An 18,096-nucleotide genomic window follows, 5' to 3' on the forward strand; every position below is an offset into this window, starting at 1 on the left:
GCTCACAAACAACAGCTAGTGATGTGGTAGTAGTACGAAACACAAAAATCTGCGTCGTAAAAGCTGTGGGTTAAGTTTCATGATAAGCCTGGACCGTGTGAGAGCACATTTAACAAATAAGGAGCTAAGCTCACAAGACCCAAAGTAAGGGTACAGGAAGTTAAGGATAACTGCAACAGAAATGTTTGTGAAAACAGCATTAGATATGGATCTGCAAACAGGCCTGGCATCACCTGATGTATGAGGATGACCAAAATTAATTCCGCAGATGAGTTGCATGTCAGGCTTTCAACTGACCACAGCCAGGTGTGAAAAGCATCTACAGCATTGCAAAAACAAGGTGTAAGGAGTAACAGATGACCAGAAAAGATTACTGGTTGTGGCTCAGCTAGTGAGAATACTTTTGGAGACTGTTAGACAAAGCTGGGTTTTCAACATTTAAACTTAAGGGACTCATATCTGGTATCACAGAAGAAGATTGAGACTTAAATTTGAATAGTTGGGATGGGGCTTAATGAAAAGACTGGAAAGCTAGAAAATACTTGATGAAAAAAAGAAAAAGAGCAGAGTTTTATACCATACAATAAGAGATGGAAATAGTTGCAAACAGATATGTCTACCCTGTCCACAACTATCTCATCATTATTTCCAGCAGGACTAATCCACCTTAGTAAAATTAAGCAGTTTTTGCAGCTCTTTTTTTTTTGTTGTTGTTATTCTGGCACAAATGCAGATCAGGAGATGTCATAAAAATGGGATTACTTTGACTAGCTTTTGCCACTAAAGTCTTTATGCTATGAATTCTTGCCTTCTATTTTCCAGTGAAGAGCCAATTGCTTCTGAAGGGAAATCATTCTAGCGGCTACTGCCTTTGTGTTCTTTCTAAGTCTATTCTTCGAGACCATATAATGTCTTATAGTTTCCAATTTATTTTTCATATTGTTATCACTCCAATTCTGCACCTTTTTCTCACTGAAAACAACCTACTATTCCACAGTCTTCTGCCCTGACTATCTGTTTTTAGGTGGGTTTGTAACAGGATAGGCTGAAAGAGACCTGAAACTAACTGTTCGCTGCTGGAAAAAAGACTTAGTGGGTTTCTCTTTCAAGGATACCACCTGCCTTGTTTTGCTGGTGAAGGGTGTTGTTCTTTTTAGTAGGCAGTGCTGGTGAGAAAAAGCAGATGGGACCAAAACTCATACGGAACTTTGACTGCTCTCTGCTATTCTAAAATATTTATCCTGGAGGGATGTGAATGTGATGAATCTCCAGTCTCCTCCCATCCTATTTTACTTGCTGGGTTTTTAGGTCAAGTGTTTCAGTGTGTACGACTGAAGTGGCCTTCAATGGAACCTTTATTTATTTACATGTATTCAGACACTCCACATCCTGCCTTGCTTCCTACGCACACACACACTGGATGAAAAGAATGTAGGCAATACCTACACATCAGGCTCGTACTTTTCAAACATGAGCTGCCAAACATATAGGATTTACAACTTAGATCAGGATCTATGCATTTACAGATCAGGATTTCTATATTTCCATTCCAACAATTGTTACCTCTCCCCTGCCCACCCCAGATTCATCTTGTATATATGATGTATGTGCATGAGTTAATACCTTGGGTTTCTTGCAGGAGCGCAGGCTGTATTTTTGTTGAAATTATCCAGGGTCAGCCAGTATTTGCAGGAACTTCTGGTACTCCTGAACAGCTGGAGAAGATCTGGGAGGTGAGTACAATATATCCTGAAATGGGAGAGAAAAGAACGTATTGCTCCAGCTCCCTACTTAATTTTGAAGTCATGAGCATAGGTCCTGTGAATAGCAGAATAATTTGGTCCGATCTGCCAGGTTCATAGCAGACTTTGTAACCCATTTTATATTTGGCAACTTTCTTACAGACACCGGAGTAAATCAAATGACTTTCCTTTGATGTTTGTCATCTCATCAAAAATTTAAAGCCAATTAAAGTGACATCAAATTGAAGCAGGCATAAAAGGTGTGCAGGTACTGCAAATTCTGTTCCTTCTTGTTAAATCTTTTACTTATTGTAGGATACAGCACACCATAATCTCACAAAGAAGCTCTAATACTGCTCACAAACTGTCTTGAAAATGGCAGGGTCCCGAGGTTTTTTGCAGGTCCTTTGTTATATTAACTTGGAACATTTTGTCTCATCCAGTTTATGGTGCAGCCCTAGAGAACGCTTTGGCATAATGGGAAGTGTGATAAATTACTTTATAAAGGCAGCAGTGAAAAAGAGCAGAGGTATTCAGGATCCTCTTAAGCTGTATTTTCTGCTGGGGAAGCAGAAACATAGAGCTACGCCCTCAGTGCTGCTTGGTAAAATTGAGGCAGTTACTGGCACTGGTGGATGCTGTATGTTCACGACTGCTCGCTGCTGGCTCCGTTACTGATTCTTCAGAAAGGTCAACCCAGAGGTTCCCACTGGATGTTGCTGCAGGTATCTGCCCTTTCACTTCTCCCAGGGATTTACTCTTCTGCATAGGCTGTTTCCCAAACATGGGTTTTCAAAGGATAAAGTACAGAAAGCTGCAACTAGGGAAGTGGTGAGAGAGGACTTCATAGCCTCAAGTCTGTGCAAATCAAGGTTTTCCTTCTTAATCCCTTTACTCAGAAACGCTTCTGCCAGGTTGGGTTTTCCTCTCTGCTTTTACCTAGAACGTGTTAAAAATACAGATAAGCAAACCCCGTTATTAGACTTGAGTTCAGCCCTTTTAAATAAATGCTGAATTACTCTTTCATAGAAAGTGGGAGAAAAAAAGAATTACCAAGGAAAAAAAAAACATCCATACTTGGCCAATTAACACAGTTCAAAACCAGGGCAGGGCCCAGTTTTGCAGTGTGAATGAAGGCTATCCTTCCACGTATGACTGAAATCTCTAGATACATTTCCTGTGGTTTTCCAGTTAGAGGGTTATAGCCCTATCGTCATTTCTCTGGTATTATAACTGATACCGTGATTAATAGGATTTGTGCTATAGAAGGCAAAAACTTATTTAAAAATCATGAGGAAGCTTTAAGAGCCATGAAATAATTAGTGCCTTTCACAGAAGGTTTTATGTTATTATACAGCCTGGAATGAGGCTCTGTGTTAGGCCAAAATTTCAAAGCTCCTTAGAGGCTTTCGATGCCTAGCTTGAGATATTTTGCCGAGCGTGAGGTTCAGAATGGGGATTCCCACTGTTTTCTAATAGTCAGCTCCTTTCATGTACTAATAATAGAGGCACCATGCACTGATTTAGAGACCATTTGCAATTATGTGCATGACTTTATGTCATCCGGAGTGCTTATCCCCACACAGGACTGTTGGTTCAAACACCATATAGACATCTCGCTGGAAAATCCCCCTGCTGTGAAGTATGTTCATCCTGTTGAATTATCAAGACTGTCTAACTGTGATTTCACCAACACTTCTCCTAGAGGCAAGCACCACCTCAAGTGGTCTCCATCCTCCCCTCTGTCCCTGACTGCTCATTCCTGCCTGTGTTACCCTCACTTAGAGGAGTTTCTATCACAGCTCACAGCCTGGGTTGCCAGAAAATATTGGCTGGTACCAGTGCAAGTGGGCAGAGTAAGTCCCCAGTGCAGTGCTGGCACAGGAAGACACTTCCAGCAGTGAAAGGGATTGCACAGTGTGACCCCTGGCTGGTGAACATGTGTAAGTGACACCTGGCAGTGAAGCTGCACACACCTTCAATGATGTTCTCAGCAGCAACAACATTACATCTCAGCAGGACCCTTTCTGCTGTAACATCAAGTGCTAAAATATCACTGTCATTTATGTGCAGAGATAGATCTAGTACCAGCTAGGGCAGGGGGAATCTGTGCTGGTTCACAGGAAAGGCCACCGGCTCTCTGTTGAGACCAACTCCTCCACCTCCGCACCGACACAGCATAGTGGCAGACAGGCCACTGCTCGTCTCACTCTCCTTCTTGTTTTGCACAGGTATTGGGGGTCCCAACTGAGAACATCTGGCCAGGACTTTCCAAGCTCCCCAACTACAAGCCAGGTAGGACTTACCTCACAAGAACACCAGCTTTTTCTCTGAGCCACTAACCACTTAACAATTTGGGGATCACTAATTCATATTATCAAAAAGCGATGTTTCAGAGCTACTAAATCCCTTAAACTACTTAACAGTAGTGTTGCTTTAGGACCAATGGCCCGAGATACAAGCAAAAGTACACGTGTGGCAAAGCTGCCTCACTGAGATACGTTAGGCTGCTGGAGGATTTCATTGTCCCAAGTGCTAACAATGCAGTTAGTCTCCACTCCTCAGTGCGAAGGACCAATGTCTCCTGTTCTGCACTAGAAAAGCTGACAGGTACCAGGGGACATAGTTTATCTGAACTCTCCTTATTTTCATGGAGATTGGTTTGGGGGCCTTTAAGCCTCAGTTTTAAAGGTCACTGTCCCCGATTTTGATGTGGGCAAGGTGAGAAATCTGTGTGATTTATAAAGCTGGCTTCTTTTATTTCCACATGGGCTGGTAGAGAAGTCTGTGTCCTGGACTTCAAAGGGCCAGTTGTCTCTTATTTTGATGTGGGCAGGTTGAGAAGTATGCTTTGAAAAGCTAGCTCAGTCACTCTCCCTCTCCCCCTCTCTCTTTCCCTTTTTCTCTTTCTCTCTCTTTTTGTTTAATGTTTTCCCTTGGGAAAATATATTCAAGTGTCAGTGAGGGGGAAATGATGAGCACTGATTCTCAGCCTCTCAGCAGGATCATTCTCTAAGAGAAATATAAAAGTGAAATATTAAAAACCCTAGAATGTGAAATCCACCCATCTGCAGTCTAGCCATTCTCTCTCGCTTGTACCCTAACAGAGTGGTGGGGGGAGTCTGGCTCTCTGGAAGGGAAAAAAGAGAACGGGGGGGGGGGGGGAGAGGAGGAGGGAGAAGACGTGCTTTGAGCAAGAGGTTTACAGGTTTAGTAGAGCATAGTAACATCTTTTCAAAGAAGTGGGTGTTGCTCTGTGACCCAGTCCAAGATGCCCCTCCTTTGATTCTGGTGCATGAACACTAAACAGCCCCCATTTTCACATGGTAGCCGCGATTGGCTGAACAATAACCTGGTCTCACAGTCGAAAGGGCCGGAATCTTTCACACAATTAGCTGAGACACATTAATCAAACCAGCGTGAAATGGGAATGTGTCGCTGTCCTCAGCAAGTTTAATTTGGACAGGGAGCAAGCACAGAGCAGACAGCTGGAGGAAGCACTTTCTTCTCTGACTTGTTGAAGGCTTGGTTGGGTACTCTACAAGTTGTGAAAGGTAGTCTGGGAGGAAAGAAATGCTTATGTGTGGGACAAATTGCTCACAAAGAAGCTTTTGACGTCAGTCATCTGTGCATACAAGGCCAAAAACTCTAGTGAAGCCAATTAGGTATCCTGATGCTATATACAGGTACAATTGAAAAATGCAAGCATTAAACCGTAAACTAATGGAGAAACTGGTACAGACAGCACAGAATAGCTGAATGTCCACAACTGCCCTCAGCTTTGCACTGTTTTGTCTGAGTAGCAGTGCTATCTGCGGCTTGGGATGGTGCCAGTGGCAGGGCTGGGAGGGAGAAGACAGGCACCTAGGCAGCATGGAAATGGCTCCCGTGAAGACATGAGTCATTATTAGCAGTTTTCAAATCTGAATTGTTATCAAAGTGGATAGAAAGATTCCCTAATGGACTGCAGTGGGGCAGAACTAACCTGTGCTGTGATCCTGTGATGCTGGTGCCTTTTGTGGCTGGCACAGACAGAAATGCAGGAGTTAGAGGACACCCTCCTGGGGAAGCATCCTTCTGTGCTACCAGTAACATGGAAGAGGGGTCCTGAGCCGGTGTTTGGGGCAATACCTTGCAAGCTGGAGAGTCAGCATCCCTTTCCCCTCTTCAGATCCTACCGAAGGGGCTCCGAGCTGCTCCAGTCATACAGTGGAACCAAGCACTTGGCTCAAACCTGGGATATAAAGAACAGTCTGGCTAGGATAAGGCTATTCACATACAGGTAGACTGTTTGCCCTCGTCAAGAACTCAATCAAGTCACTTTTTGATAGGGCTGCCAGTAAGAAGGCAAACCAGTCTCTTTGAAGCTATTTGCCATTCACATGCTCAGAGAACTTCTCCTGCTCCCCTGAAGCACAAGTGCTAACTGTCCCCCCCAGGACACGCTCACCAGGTGAAGCTCTGCAGCCTGCCTGAGAAAGCCTTCGCTCTTGAGGTTCTTTCCAGCCCAGTTGTGCAAATCTGAATGCCTGGGACAGTTCAGATAAGCAAACAAACTTCGGAGGCTTCCCCAAATCTGATGGCTTGAATGCTTTTAGCTAGTCCTACTGATGTTCACAGCGAGCGCAGGCAGCAAACAAACAAACAGGTTCCTGCCTGAGGCAAAGCACGAACATGCGCAAAACAAAGCTCTGAGGTGTGATCCTATTCTCATTGAAGTTGATGGCAAAACTCCCACTGGATTCAGCAGTGTAGGCTCAGCCCCAGACTGAGGTTGTTACTGGAAGGGTTCCTGGGCCAGGTGGGTTAGTAGGAATCTTTCAAACGAAAACTGGAAACCTTTAGATGTTTTCCTGTCACTGCTGTGGGCTGAAGCACATCCTGCTGCAAACCCTGCAGAGGAGGAGATACAGCCTGGGGTCTGCGAGCCAGGCACAGCTGCAGGAAGGGCAGCTCCCCTGCCCTCTCTACGGGCAACTGGCAAAGGAAGAGCCGTGCAAGGCAATGCTTGTCCACCCTATGCCCCTGTGCCTTCTTGCACAAAGAAGTTCAGAAATGGGCCTCATGTCCATTGCTACAGTGTGCCGAAATCTCAGCCTGTGCCTGAACCCAGGTCAACAGGGAAGATGGGTGAGCAACATTTCCGTGGCCAACCCTGCAGCCTGTGATCTGCCACTCGCTCTCCAAGAGGGAAATGGAGCCTGAAAGCACAGTGTTCCCCACACCTTGGCTTCAGGACTGGTTCCTGCAGAAGGCGAAGGGCTGGGAGAGCTCCTGCCCCACGTCTCGGTGCACTCGCTGGCCCTCTCCCCAGCTCCCCACGCTTAGGAGCCCTGCCCGTAGCAACAAGGCTTTGCCCTGTGTTTGTTCATTTCTTCTGTTCCCCTCATTTTGCTTCCCCTGAAAGAGGCAGTTGTAGCTCTGTTAACACTATTTTTGAAAGCTCTCATGCTGTGTGAGCTCAAATCCTTGCATTAATCTACTGCTGTGTTCATTTCACTGCGCTGAAAAGCAGGGAGTTTAAATCCCCTCTAAACACCACTGGTGACACCAGAAGGCCACTGTTTTGATCCAGCCCCATTAATGGTTACAAGTTTGAATCTAGACAGCGGGGGTCAAGGGCAGGAAAGGATTAGGAATCACAGCCCATGACATTAAGCTAGTGCTTCTGCCAAACTGGGAATACTGGAGCACCCAATGCATCGTTTAATGCCTCCTTTTCCTGACATTTGGATTGCAAAGAGGAGGGAAAAGTGCTTATTTGTTTGTAACACGATGAGCTTGCTGTAAGTGAGCTATAACTTGCTGCGAGTGAGCCCTGATTTATCGCACAGGCTGACCAATGAAGTTTCCTGTGCCAGGTAGTATCATTTCACTTCATCGGCACAAGTTTTTCACTGCACTTCTTCAGATGCAGCAACCGTTTTTAAATTAAGCCTCGTTTTCCGAATGTCTGCAGGCTTTGCTATCATTTTTCAAATGTTGGTAGGCTTTGCTATGCTGAATGAGATTAGAAGCTTTCCATAGGCAACTTTTCCTGAGCACATTTTAGTATCTGTTGCTTTTCCAAACTGCCACCAGCAGATGGAGGCAACAAGCAGCAGGCACTGAGACACAAACTTCAAATGACATTTTTGAGAATGCAGATGAAGTCTGAACTCTGAATCTTGTTATTTATTTATTTATCTTATCTCACTTTTTATGCTGATGCTTCGTTTAATAAATGGGATGGTTGGAAACTGAATTCTAAAACGATGAAATTTTTATTGTCATAATAAACTGTATATGGCTTTGATCCCAAAGGGAAAAGCAGCACTGTAACTGATGCACAGTATATGCTGGCCAGGCTGCAGGGAAACTCCCTTTGTGCCTGGCACTGGGCACAGGCTGCAGTTTGCAGTCTGCCACACAGACAGAGCTCTGATTCTGTCCTGCAGCCACAGAGGTTTCACTAATGAGAGAAATTTTCTCTGTGAGCCTGCAACCTCAGCACCTTCATCCAGCAGCACAAGGCATCCTCTTTCTCTCTCTTCATCAATTAGGAAAGTTTAACTTTTGTCCCCTGGCTTGCTCGCCTCATTATCAGTTCATTAGCCACTTCCACCTGGGTTTGCATATAGGAAGGTATTTCCTCATTAGCACAGACTGCACTGCATACTGATAGAAAATAACAAACCCAAGCACCACCTTTCCGATCTCCTCATACTGTTAAAAAAACAATCAGCCCTATACAATCCCATCATTTTATGTGTGTACATCATCACTGTAAAATGATTAAATCTGTAGTTCTTCCACTTCTTTGTCTGATCTCACTCACCTTTAAGGAGTAGCTGTTTGCACTGTCTTACGGTTTTAGATTGGTCTTAATCTTTACAGTAGGGAAGATATTTACTGCCCTGTCCTTACCCAGCTCAACAGAATGGGGCCTCAGAATCCTCTACGGGTTTGTCTATATGGGGTCAGTCAAGAGATTAATCTGAACTGATTTAAAGTGGATTAGTTAACTGCATTAAATCCTTGAGTAGAAACACAATGTTTTCTTACCCATATCTTCCATTTATAATCAAAGCTTTGTATACTCGAAGTGGCAAGTTTGTCGGTCCTCACTCAAGCAGAATTCTGCACAAAGATATTTGTTTGGACAGGGAAAGCAGTAGTTGGCTCACTGACTCTTACACTACCCCTTGTAGATAATTATTAATCTCTGTGTTATATAAATGTTAAATCAAAGTAAAGAATCTTGGTCAAGATACAGCAAAGATTATAATTCAGGCATTTTTCCCAATTCCCAGTAAGCAAACAGATATTTCTATCTGCAATGTAAAGAAAATCTTGTTTCCTCCTTGGAATGTTAATCCTGGAAATTTACTTAATAAAAACAAAATGATGTTTCAGTTAGATATCACTGAAACCCTTTGCCCTGCCATTAGCAACTGCACTTGCATTTTTTAACTTTTATTTTAAATATATTAAAGAATATTCATTTTAAAAGATTTCACTAAAGTACAGTATTTAAGTAATTTTGACATTTTAATTAAATATTAAAGGAAATTGATATATTGCTATGGAATGTTTCCATCTCACTGAAGCAGAACTTTCTGGCTGAAAGTTGCAGCATCTGAAAGTTTTTGGCCAGCTCTGCGAAGAGGTTAAACCTTCTACCTCATGCAAAAAAATTTTATGCCTTTCCAAACCCATTTAAACTCATTTTTCTTCTATTTTTCCTGGAAACTTTACATTTCTACTCAATACGGACAATTTATTTCTACACTTTTATTACAGCTGAGGGGGCAAAGTGAAAGAAGGAGGATCTAGAGAATAAGTTAACAGTGATCCAAGAGGAACATCCTGCCAGAGTTAATCTCGGTGATTTACTAGGGAAGGGGCTACTAAAGATACAGAACTTCTATATATTGCTGGTAATTCCAGAGCTCTGGCACCTAAGCAGTCCTGAATCCCATCCCAGATGATCCTGCCATTTACTGCTTCAGCAATTACCTTAGTATTTGGGTGTAGGAGAGCACTTCAGTTGCGACCTGTTACTTACACAGTGACAGACAGGTTTAACAACCTGCTTGCCTGGCTTAATGGTGAAAGATTGCTGCGGGAAAGGTTAAGTGCTGAAAGTTCAGTCATTTGCACGTTTTCAAATTGTCTGTGCCTCAAGCCAGACACGGAGTGACCCAGCCCCAGGGCCTGCCACCCTGGAAATGGCCACGCAGGCTGAAGGCCGAGGGGACTCTGCCTTCAGCTGCATTTGGATGCTTCTGTCCTTGAATGGTGAGGCCGAGCTGAGCAGCTTGCCGTGCTCCTGACAGAAAGCAGGGGGAGATGCTCTAGGACTGCAGGATAAGCCCCAGCCAAACTTGGAGGCTGTTATACGCCAGTCTATTGGCAAGAGAGTAGTGGTGCTTGCCTCCGGGTGGTCTCGCTGCTGTGGGGAATGCTTTTCCAGGCCCTAGCTGGAAGAGAGGGCTGCACCACCCTTCCTGCTCTCATTTCCATGGCTAGAGCACCTTTCATCTCTGCTGTCAGAAATGGTGTTCAGGAAAATGTGGCTGGGCATAAATTACGGCCTTTCTGATGCAAGAAAATGCCTTTGTTAATCAGCCATAAGGGTAATCTTCCAAGTGTAAGTCATTTATTCATATCTAAGCTTGTGAAAATCCCTGGGTTGTACGAAAACATTTGAAGAATGTATTCTTCCACTTATTCAACATTTAAAAATGTGTCCTTGAAAACCGGCAACAACAACACAGCCTTCCGAAAAGTGCCAACTCTACAGTGTTCCAGTCTGCTAGAGATGCTTGAATCAGTAAGTACAAAGCATGCATGAAAATGGTTAACATGATGAATGACAAACTGAGCGAGGGACTGACAGCAAGAGCAGTGCGCAAAAGCAGAGTGGGATCCAAGTGCCTTTGCTTCATCCCCAGTCTTTCCAGCAGCTCCATGCAGAAAAGCCCCACATGCCCCCAGGGGAATACAAGAACCTCAGCAGCTCTTTAGTAAACAATTGCTGGAGATGTAGGCCTGCAAACCTCTTTCTGCTTCCTCAGTGCGAAGGACTTGGGGAGTTAGACTGAATTTATTGAAGTCAACGCAAAGACTCACTGAAACAGATGGAGGCCCAAGGCCTGCATTCACAATGTGTGAAAGGAAAGGGTTACAGAACTGGAACAGCCTTATTAACATCAATGCTAGTACTCAAGTCCTATAGGAATAATGTATATTTATAAATACTAAGATGACAGATTCTATAGGGCCCTTTGAAATTCCAAGCACGTGTTTTCGTAAGGGCTCAAAGAATGATTTTTGGCTTGATTTTTGTTTCATCCTGTGATTGCATATTACACTTTCTAGAACTGGTGCTTCCAGGAGACCTCAGAGACTCCGAGTGATCTGTGACAGGTAAGCTACCTGTAACGGCAGTGTCAAAATGGCCTCTGGGTTTATTTGTTTCTTTATGCAATCATTTAACTTGAAATGAGCTCTTTTGGCAAGCTGAGGAAGAGCGAGGTGGCTCTGTAGTAACAAGCAGATCTAACATCAGCTAAGGAACTGATTTCAAGAGATCGCAGTAGAGGCAGGCACACAGTGGGTTTATTACTCTCCCAGGAGAAGTGATTGTTCTCAGATAAGGAGCAATTCAAGGACATTGCGTGCAGTTTTCTGAGGGGCACAGCTAAGATTCAGGCGGTCCTACTTTCCCAGGCCGTCTTGCCCAGACTAAAGACAGGCTTTGTACTGTCCCGTTTTTATTTTCTAGAAACATGCTGTAGGAACAGCACTCAGCAGTGGTAAGGAAGACATACCAGGACAGCATTACATGAGACGATGAAACAATCTCCTGATTAGTTAAGAGAGGAAAATTCACATTCTTCAGAAGCCAAAAGCAACAAGACAAGGGCCATGGTTACACACCTTACCCTGAGCAAGCACCAACACCACCAAACATTCCCGAGAGTGTTCAGGGAAGGGAGCATTTTTCAAGTGTGTATGTACACACACACACACACATATATGCCTAAATGTATCAGTGAAAGAAATTTATAAGGAGGCGAGGTGCCCTAATGTTGCTCAGAGAGTTATTAAAATAGCATCCCCTCAAACCGATTTTGAGGGAGCACTGGTACACAACAGGCTTCACAGATGCATAGGAAAAGGATAGACATGATCTATCCTCAGGATTGTGTTCACACACAGGTCAAGAATCAACTATCCTTTGTGGATGTAGCCACATTTTTCAGCAGTACTGTTTATTATCTGTTCAGCTCATCGCTTTGGATTCAGTGCTGCTCTAGGCTGCCCTTCAGAGCTGGGTTTCCCAGACTCTGTTCTGAATTGCTGAACGAACACGCTGAAGTTTTCAGCAAAGCCCAGGTTGCCAAAATGCCAGCCATTGTCACACACATCTTCAGAAAGACACAAAGCTCCACGTGTCTCAAAACCTGATAAGACAGGTCCTAGAACAGAACAGGCCCTCTCCCAGTCTGAACAAAGACATAACTATTTTCCTTGAAACTCTGCTCTATTGCACTTCTGCTTTTTTGGCCACAATCCCTTGGCAGGCTCCATTACCTCTGCATGCTGCCGAGCTCTGGGCTGCACGCAGTCCTGCCCCAGGCCTGCCACAGCGTCCTTACCCTGGGATGGCCAAACAGCCACGCTAGCACGCTCGGCTCTCGAGAAGGAAAGAGCTGCTTCATGCAGGCTGCTCAGCCATGAGTCTCCACGGCCAATTAGGAAATCAAAGGGGAGCTGTGTGCAGAGCTCAGCCGTCACCAGGAAGCCTGAGCAGCAGCGGGAGGCAGCGAACCATCTCGCTGCCTGGTGTGGCAGCCTGCAGCAGTGGGGCCCGAGGGGCAGAGGGGCTCAGGTAAGACCCTGCCATGGCCAGGGCAGCCCGTGCTGCAGCTTTGCTGAGCAGCCTCAGGCTGAACGCTTGGGCTCCCTGTCCCGTCCCTGCTCCCCAAACAGCAGGAGTTCAAACTGTTTTGCTGGAGGTGAGAATTCAGCAGTTACCTACCACTGTGAGGCCGGATACCTTTTATAAATGCTTCTTAGACCCTCTCTCTTTCTTTTTTTTTTTACATTTTATACCCTCGAAACAGAACTGCCAGCACGTCAAATGTCCTGTGCAGGGAGGGGGAGCATGGGGCGGGGGGATCCTGGCCGTGGTGTCACGTGGTGGGGAGCACCGGGGGGGCAGAGGGAGGAAGCACAACAGGCCGTGATCCAATGGGCATCCTGATACTGAAACCTGAGCAGAACAAACAAACAAAGTAAAAGCTGTAAAACTAAATGACCATTTTTATTTGTTTGCTTGTTGGTTTGTTTTCTCTCCTCCACTTCCTCGTCCCCATCTGTGTGCTTCTCTAGGAAGCAGCCACTTGGCATTGGTGTTTGCTGGGCACAGAGCACGTGTGTGTTACATCTGTTTTAAAGTCTCATCCCGAAAAACAGATTCCTCCCGCTGAATCCCCGACACATTTTACAACCAGCTGCATGACTGGTACTGGGGTAGGAAATGAGGAACGGGTATTTCTTTAGTTTTTTAGTTTTGACCTCCAGTCTGCTCAGTGAGCCAGTCAGGTAGTTTTGTGCACTTGCAGTTCTCATTGTAAATTGTTAACGCCAACCTCGGCCATTCCAGTTATGCCGTGTAAAATGTAGTCCTCCTGGCAGCAGTTTCCCTTTTACTCACAACCTTCTTTTTTTTTTTTTTTTCAAAATTATCCTGAAAAGACGAGTCTGAGCTGAGATCCTCCATATATACTCCAGAATAATCAAACTCCCATGGAAAAGCAAATGTCTTTGGTGCCATATATCTGGGGTAGGACCCAGCTGCCCCGAGTCCCTCCACTGCCTCTGCCTTAAGCTCTGAGAAGGTCTGGGTCCAGTCTGATTCTAGCCTTCTGGCCCGTGCTCATCTCCTGCACTTTTTCCTCCCATTTTCCTAGGCTGAGCAGGGTGCCAGCAGCAGAGGATCTGGCCTCCGGCATGCTCACAGCCTTCCCTCCACGGCGGATCTCTGCACAAGATGCCCTTCTTCATGGCTTCTTCAGCCCTCTGCCTCCACAGCTCTATCAGGTGCCTGCTGGTAAGTTAACTCTTAATTTCACCTCACCAAGAATGACCTACTTCACATGCCATTTATTGCAAGTTTCTTCAGTACTTTGGACCCAGACACTTTGTCTCTGCCTGCCCTCCCTCCCCGTTGCTGTATGCTGCAAAATCTACATCCCAGTGCAAATTCCACAGCTTGTTTTTCCATTTTCTTCCACAAAGTTAATAATAGAAGGGGACCTGGATGGGATGCCACCACGGTGCACTCTCACAGCTGAGGTGTACATGCTTTGATAGCGCCTTTCTCCCCCATTCTGTAACCCCAGGGACCCTGAGCTTTTCCTCCGGCTGGCTCACGCTGTGTATTCCGCGTAACTCACATGCCAGTCCCTCCTGATGGCCTGAATTCCCAGCTGCTCAGCATGATGTGCTAGCCCCAATCCCCTTGGACCGCTCCTCCTGCTCCCTTTTGATGTTCAGAGGCAACAGCTGTTCCTCGTACCCTGTCACACCACTTCTCCCCCACTTTACCTGCCTTACTTTCTTCTCCCCTCGCTGCCTTCTCTTAAGCACACAGTCACACAGACACATCTCACACAGACCTGACTCTCCTGCCCTAAGCTGAGGATAAACGCAGGGTCTCTCAAGCTCTAGGTTCTGATCCTCACTACGAGAAGCTCCCTTGTGTTGGGAAACAGGCCAGAGAGCCCTAGCATGCTCTGTTGCCTCCTGGGCACCAGCTATGCTGGTTTGTTTTGTAGTGTGGGTTTTTGTGTTTTGTTGTTGTTGTTGTTTTTTAACAGAGGGGCAATTAAGAAGAAACCTTCTTGGACTGTGTTGTCAAGCTATTTGAAAACTTAATTTCTGGCTTCTGTGACATATCCCAAGTGAAGGAGCAGCCAGCTAGCATCTCTCTCAAACTGCCGCCCTTCTGAAGGTGCTGTGTGTGTGCGTGTGCAGGAGTGAGAGACATCTGCATTCCTTTTCTGTTCACCCAGCCACAGAGCACAAATCTACTTTGACACTTTTAGAAAAATGAAAAGATGGAATCTTGCAGGAGCCTGCCTGTGCCGGGGGGGGAGGAGGGGAGCACTCACAGCAGGAGGGAAGTTGACTTTTCTTTATACATATAGGGTTTTTTCCATGCAGAGTTTAAATTATGCCTGATAAAAGGAGTTTCGTGGATGTTTCAGTTCTTTCAAACCCTCCTGGCTTCCTCCCAATTAAATGAGGTTTGTCAAAGCCACAGGGCTCTGCTGCTGCCGGAGAGGCGGACAAGCACTTCCCGCAGTGACATCTCCAATCCCCAAGGGAGAAGATGAAAGTGTCAGTGCCAAGAGAGAGAGAGAGTGTGGAAAAAAACAGGTACAGAGACAGACAGTGTGAGAGAAAGGGAGAGAGTGAGAAGAAATAGAAGGAATGAGAAAACAGATTGGCATAATGTGTCAATCTCTCAGATACATTTCCAGAGAGGGGACAGATTCACCTGGGTTTCTACAGCATCCCCTATTTATTATCCCCCATATCGCAGCGAGAAGTACCTTGTGGACAGGCAACTGCATGGCGTTAACATAGCAACCAACGTGTCGGGAGCAGAATCAAAGTGCACAGGGCTGAAACAAGTGCAGGATGGTCATGCAAGACCATATTCATGAGTAACTCATTAAGCCTGTAAAAATTAGGCAATTCTGAATAATTCCCCGTGCAGCCACCCCTATTGCCGTAATTGTACAAGACATTTGTTCTCTTGTGTCATGTTGGTGACACGCTAGTTTGGAATTTAACTGTATCATTTTAAAATTCTGGTTGCTATGATAACACAGTGCAGGTTTTTTTAAATATATTCCATGCCTACTTTGTTCTGGAGGATGCTGGCTATTAGTTCCCATCCTCTGAAGGAGAAAGTTAAAGCAGAAGGGCAAAGAATGAGCTGGAGATGAAAGGTGAAAGGAGGAGGGGGTTGACCCCAAGGTGTGTGAGAGAGTAAGCAGGAAACAACATTGGAAAAAAATAAAAGGTTCCCCTAAGAAATTATTTCCTATTGTTATGAAATAATTGTAGCCACAACTGTCCTTTTTATAAGTTGCTATGACAAGCTGGAAGCCAGAGGATATTTTTCAAAGGTCAATTCCTGGGAAAAAATAATTGGAGAAATCAGAGTTTTAAAAGATAAGAACCCCTTCGAATAGCATCTTGCTGATTACCGAGGGGAATGCGAACGGCCAGACACTGGCTGCTGCCCTGGGAATGGGGGGGAGCAGGGGGCTCTTTGCTTTCTGGTCAGCTCCAGGAGTGGGGAACAGGTTGCTGCTGCTTATGCTCACCTGGGTGCAAAGTGCTAGGAAAAAAGAGTAACGCATGCGGTAAGAGAAGACAACTCTCTGTCCCCTGAGAGCATTTGCTGGCCTTTTTCTGGCCTAAGCCAATCCTGAGACAATTATCTTTGTGCAGTGCAGCCTTGTGCTACAGCAGCTCTGATAAAACTTCAGCCTAACCCTTTGCCACCTGCTAAAGCAGACTGTCTTCTGTCCAATTAATCACTCCTGGAAGATGAGATCCTTGAATGAAGAAAGCATAAGCTGTGCTCTCAACTTCGTGTCAGCCCTGAAGTGCAAAGGGCCTCCTGAGAAGGGATCTCACTCTGCTGTCAGGTCAGACGCAGTACCCATTGCAGCTTATTATTCCTAGCTATGAATTCTGTTTATTTCCATCTCTTTTGGTCTCAAACGCTTTAGAACAGGCTCATAGGCAGGGAAGGTGAGCAGTGCAATTTGGGATTAACACCAGTGAGCTCCCAAGAAAACAGACATGTGAGCAGAGCTTTGGCCATGGGGCTGCAGGGCAACTCAGGCTAGGAGCGACTTGCTCCCTTTGGGTCCAGGTGGTCTCCCCTCAGCAATTCAAAACCACTGTGTCAGGTGTTACTGTACTGATTCTCCTAAAATTTCCTGTTACTCAGGCCTTCGGAGACGAGGAGGAGGAGGGATTCTGTCTTGATTCTGACAGAACACTGTAATTTTAATGCCTGTTGCATCTAATCATGTTCAAAGCAAGTGTAGACAACGGGGAGGTTAAGGCTGTGAGCCATCACCTACCAAAAATCCCATTTCCATTGGGATCAGCCAGCTCTGGTAGATGTTAACACAGGGCATGTATAGAGAAGAGCTGGCTTTCACAGACACCCTGTTTGGGTTGGCTGCTTTCCCTGTGTTCCCCTACGTAGCTGAAAGGTTTATACACTCACTTATATTTTTTGGCTTGCGTGCTTTGCCACCTCTGCATACAGAAAATGGACATCCTTCACTGAAAATCAGATACAGACACCTAGAAATTGAAGTTCTCACCAGGTGTATGAATCTGGTTTATAGCGTGTCTGTAAGGGAATAAACCAAAGCTGGTGTTGAGTAGCAACTCAGCTGTCACTCCTGAACCAGAAGCAGTCGTTTCTGTGAAGTGCTGAAGCCAATCTTTACTTAACTCAGGCAAAACATCCCTCACTTCTCCTGGCCCGATCTCCACAGTGGTGGAAGATTTGCTTATGAAAATACCAAGAGGACACTGAGGTTTTGTATTATGACATGAAGCAATGGTCCTCAGAAAGAGCCATTGCAACATCAAGGCAGATGTTTCCAGGAAGCAGCACACCAAGGGCACGGGCCCCTGGAGACGTCCTGCTTAAAGCTCCTTGCTGGGCATGGGTCTGGAGCAGCCACAGTGCTTGCAGATTGCAGGCCCTGCTCAGGAGCGCAGGGCGACGAAGAAGACAGGACAAGAAGGAAGGTTTCCTTTGCTCGTGCTCTTGCAAAAGCACAAAGTGGCACAAAGTTTGGCCCACATGACATGTGGAAACAAAGTCCTACAGACATGGATCAAATGCTCTGACTCCCATTGATCTCAGGCCAGAGAATCTCTATAAAGGTCCTATTGTTCAGGGAGATGAACTGCTCTGGGAGGGAGTGCTGCCAATACCCTTCATAGAGGCAGACGCTATTGCATCAGAAGTTGGCAGACATTTTTCTGTATTTTGTCTAATTGCAAAGTTATATCTGAGATTTCTTTAACTTCCAGTTTCCTTTCAACATTCCTAAACATGAATCTGAGAAGATTTAGTTGTCTTCTTTGCTGTGAAAGACATCCGGACTGAAACTCCCATGTACTCATTTCCCATCTTCAGGTGCACTTCTGCCTTCACCCAGTTATCAGCAGAAAAGAGCAAATGGGGATGCAGTGATCAGATTTCTAAGGCACAAAAGTTAAAGCTAAGTTTGAGATTATGACAGCAAGC

The 18,096-nt window shown here is 45.3% G+C and overlaps 2 protein-coding genes across 7 annotated transcripts in view; one reads left to right on the top strand and one right to left on the bottom strand.

Annotated features, from left to right (window-relative positions):
• The window catches only part of ALS2 (alsin Rho guanine nucleotide exchange factor ALS2), a 217,382-nt gene that overhangs the window by 53,724 nt on the left and 145,562 nt on the right, over nt 1-18,096 (bottom strand). For 4 of the 6 annotated variants that reach the window (XM_084524334.1, XM_084524333.1, XM_084524338.1 and 1 more), the window contains exons 4-5: nt 5,874-5,976; nt 1,624-1,749 (exon numbers count right to left, since the gene is read on the bottom strand). The gene's annotated coding sequence lies outside the window, so the exon portion shown is untranslated. Of the gene's footprint in view, nt 1-1,623; nt 1,750-5,727; nt 5,835-5,873; nt 5,977-18,096 lie in introns of those variants that run through there. The other 2 variants (XM_084524335.1, XM_084524332.1) reach the window with 2 other exon arrangements.
• CDK15 (cyclin dependent kinase 15) overlaps nt 1-18,096 on the top strand; it is a gene marked incomplete at its 5' end in the record, with an annotated part of 34,734 nt that overhangs the window by 15,261 nt on the left and 1,377 nt on the right. The window contains 5 exon segments of the mRNA XM_084523040.1: nt 1,640-1,733; nt 3,974-4,037; nt 11,106-11,108; nt 11,111-11,153; nt 13,706-13,845. Of these exon segments, the coding sequence (XP_084379166.1) occupies nt 1,640-1,733; nt 3,974-4,037; nt 11,106-11,108; nt 11,111-11,153; nt 13,706-13,845 (344 nt within the window).

This window comes from Aythya ferina, assembly GCF_964211825.1.
Source record: "Aythya ferina genome assembly, chromosome: 6".
Classification (NCBI taxonomy): domain Eukaryota; kingdom Metazoa; phylum Chordata; class Aves; order Anseriformes; family Anatidae; genus Aythya; species Aythya ferina.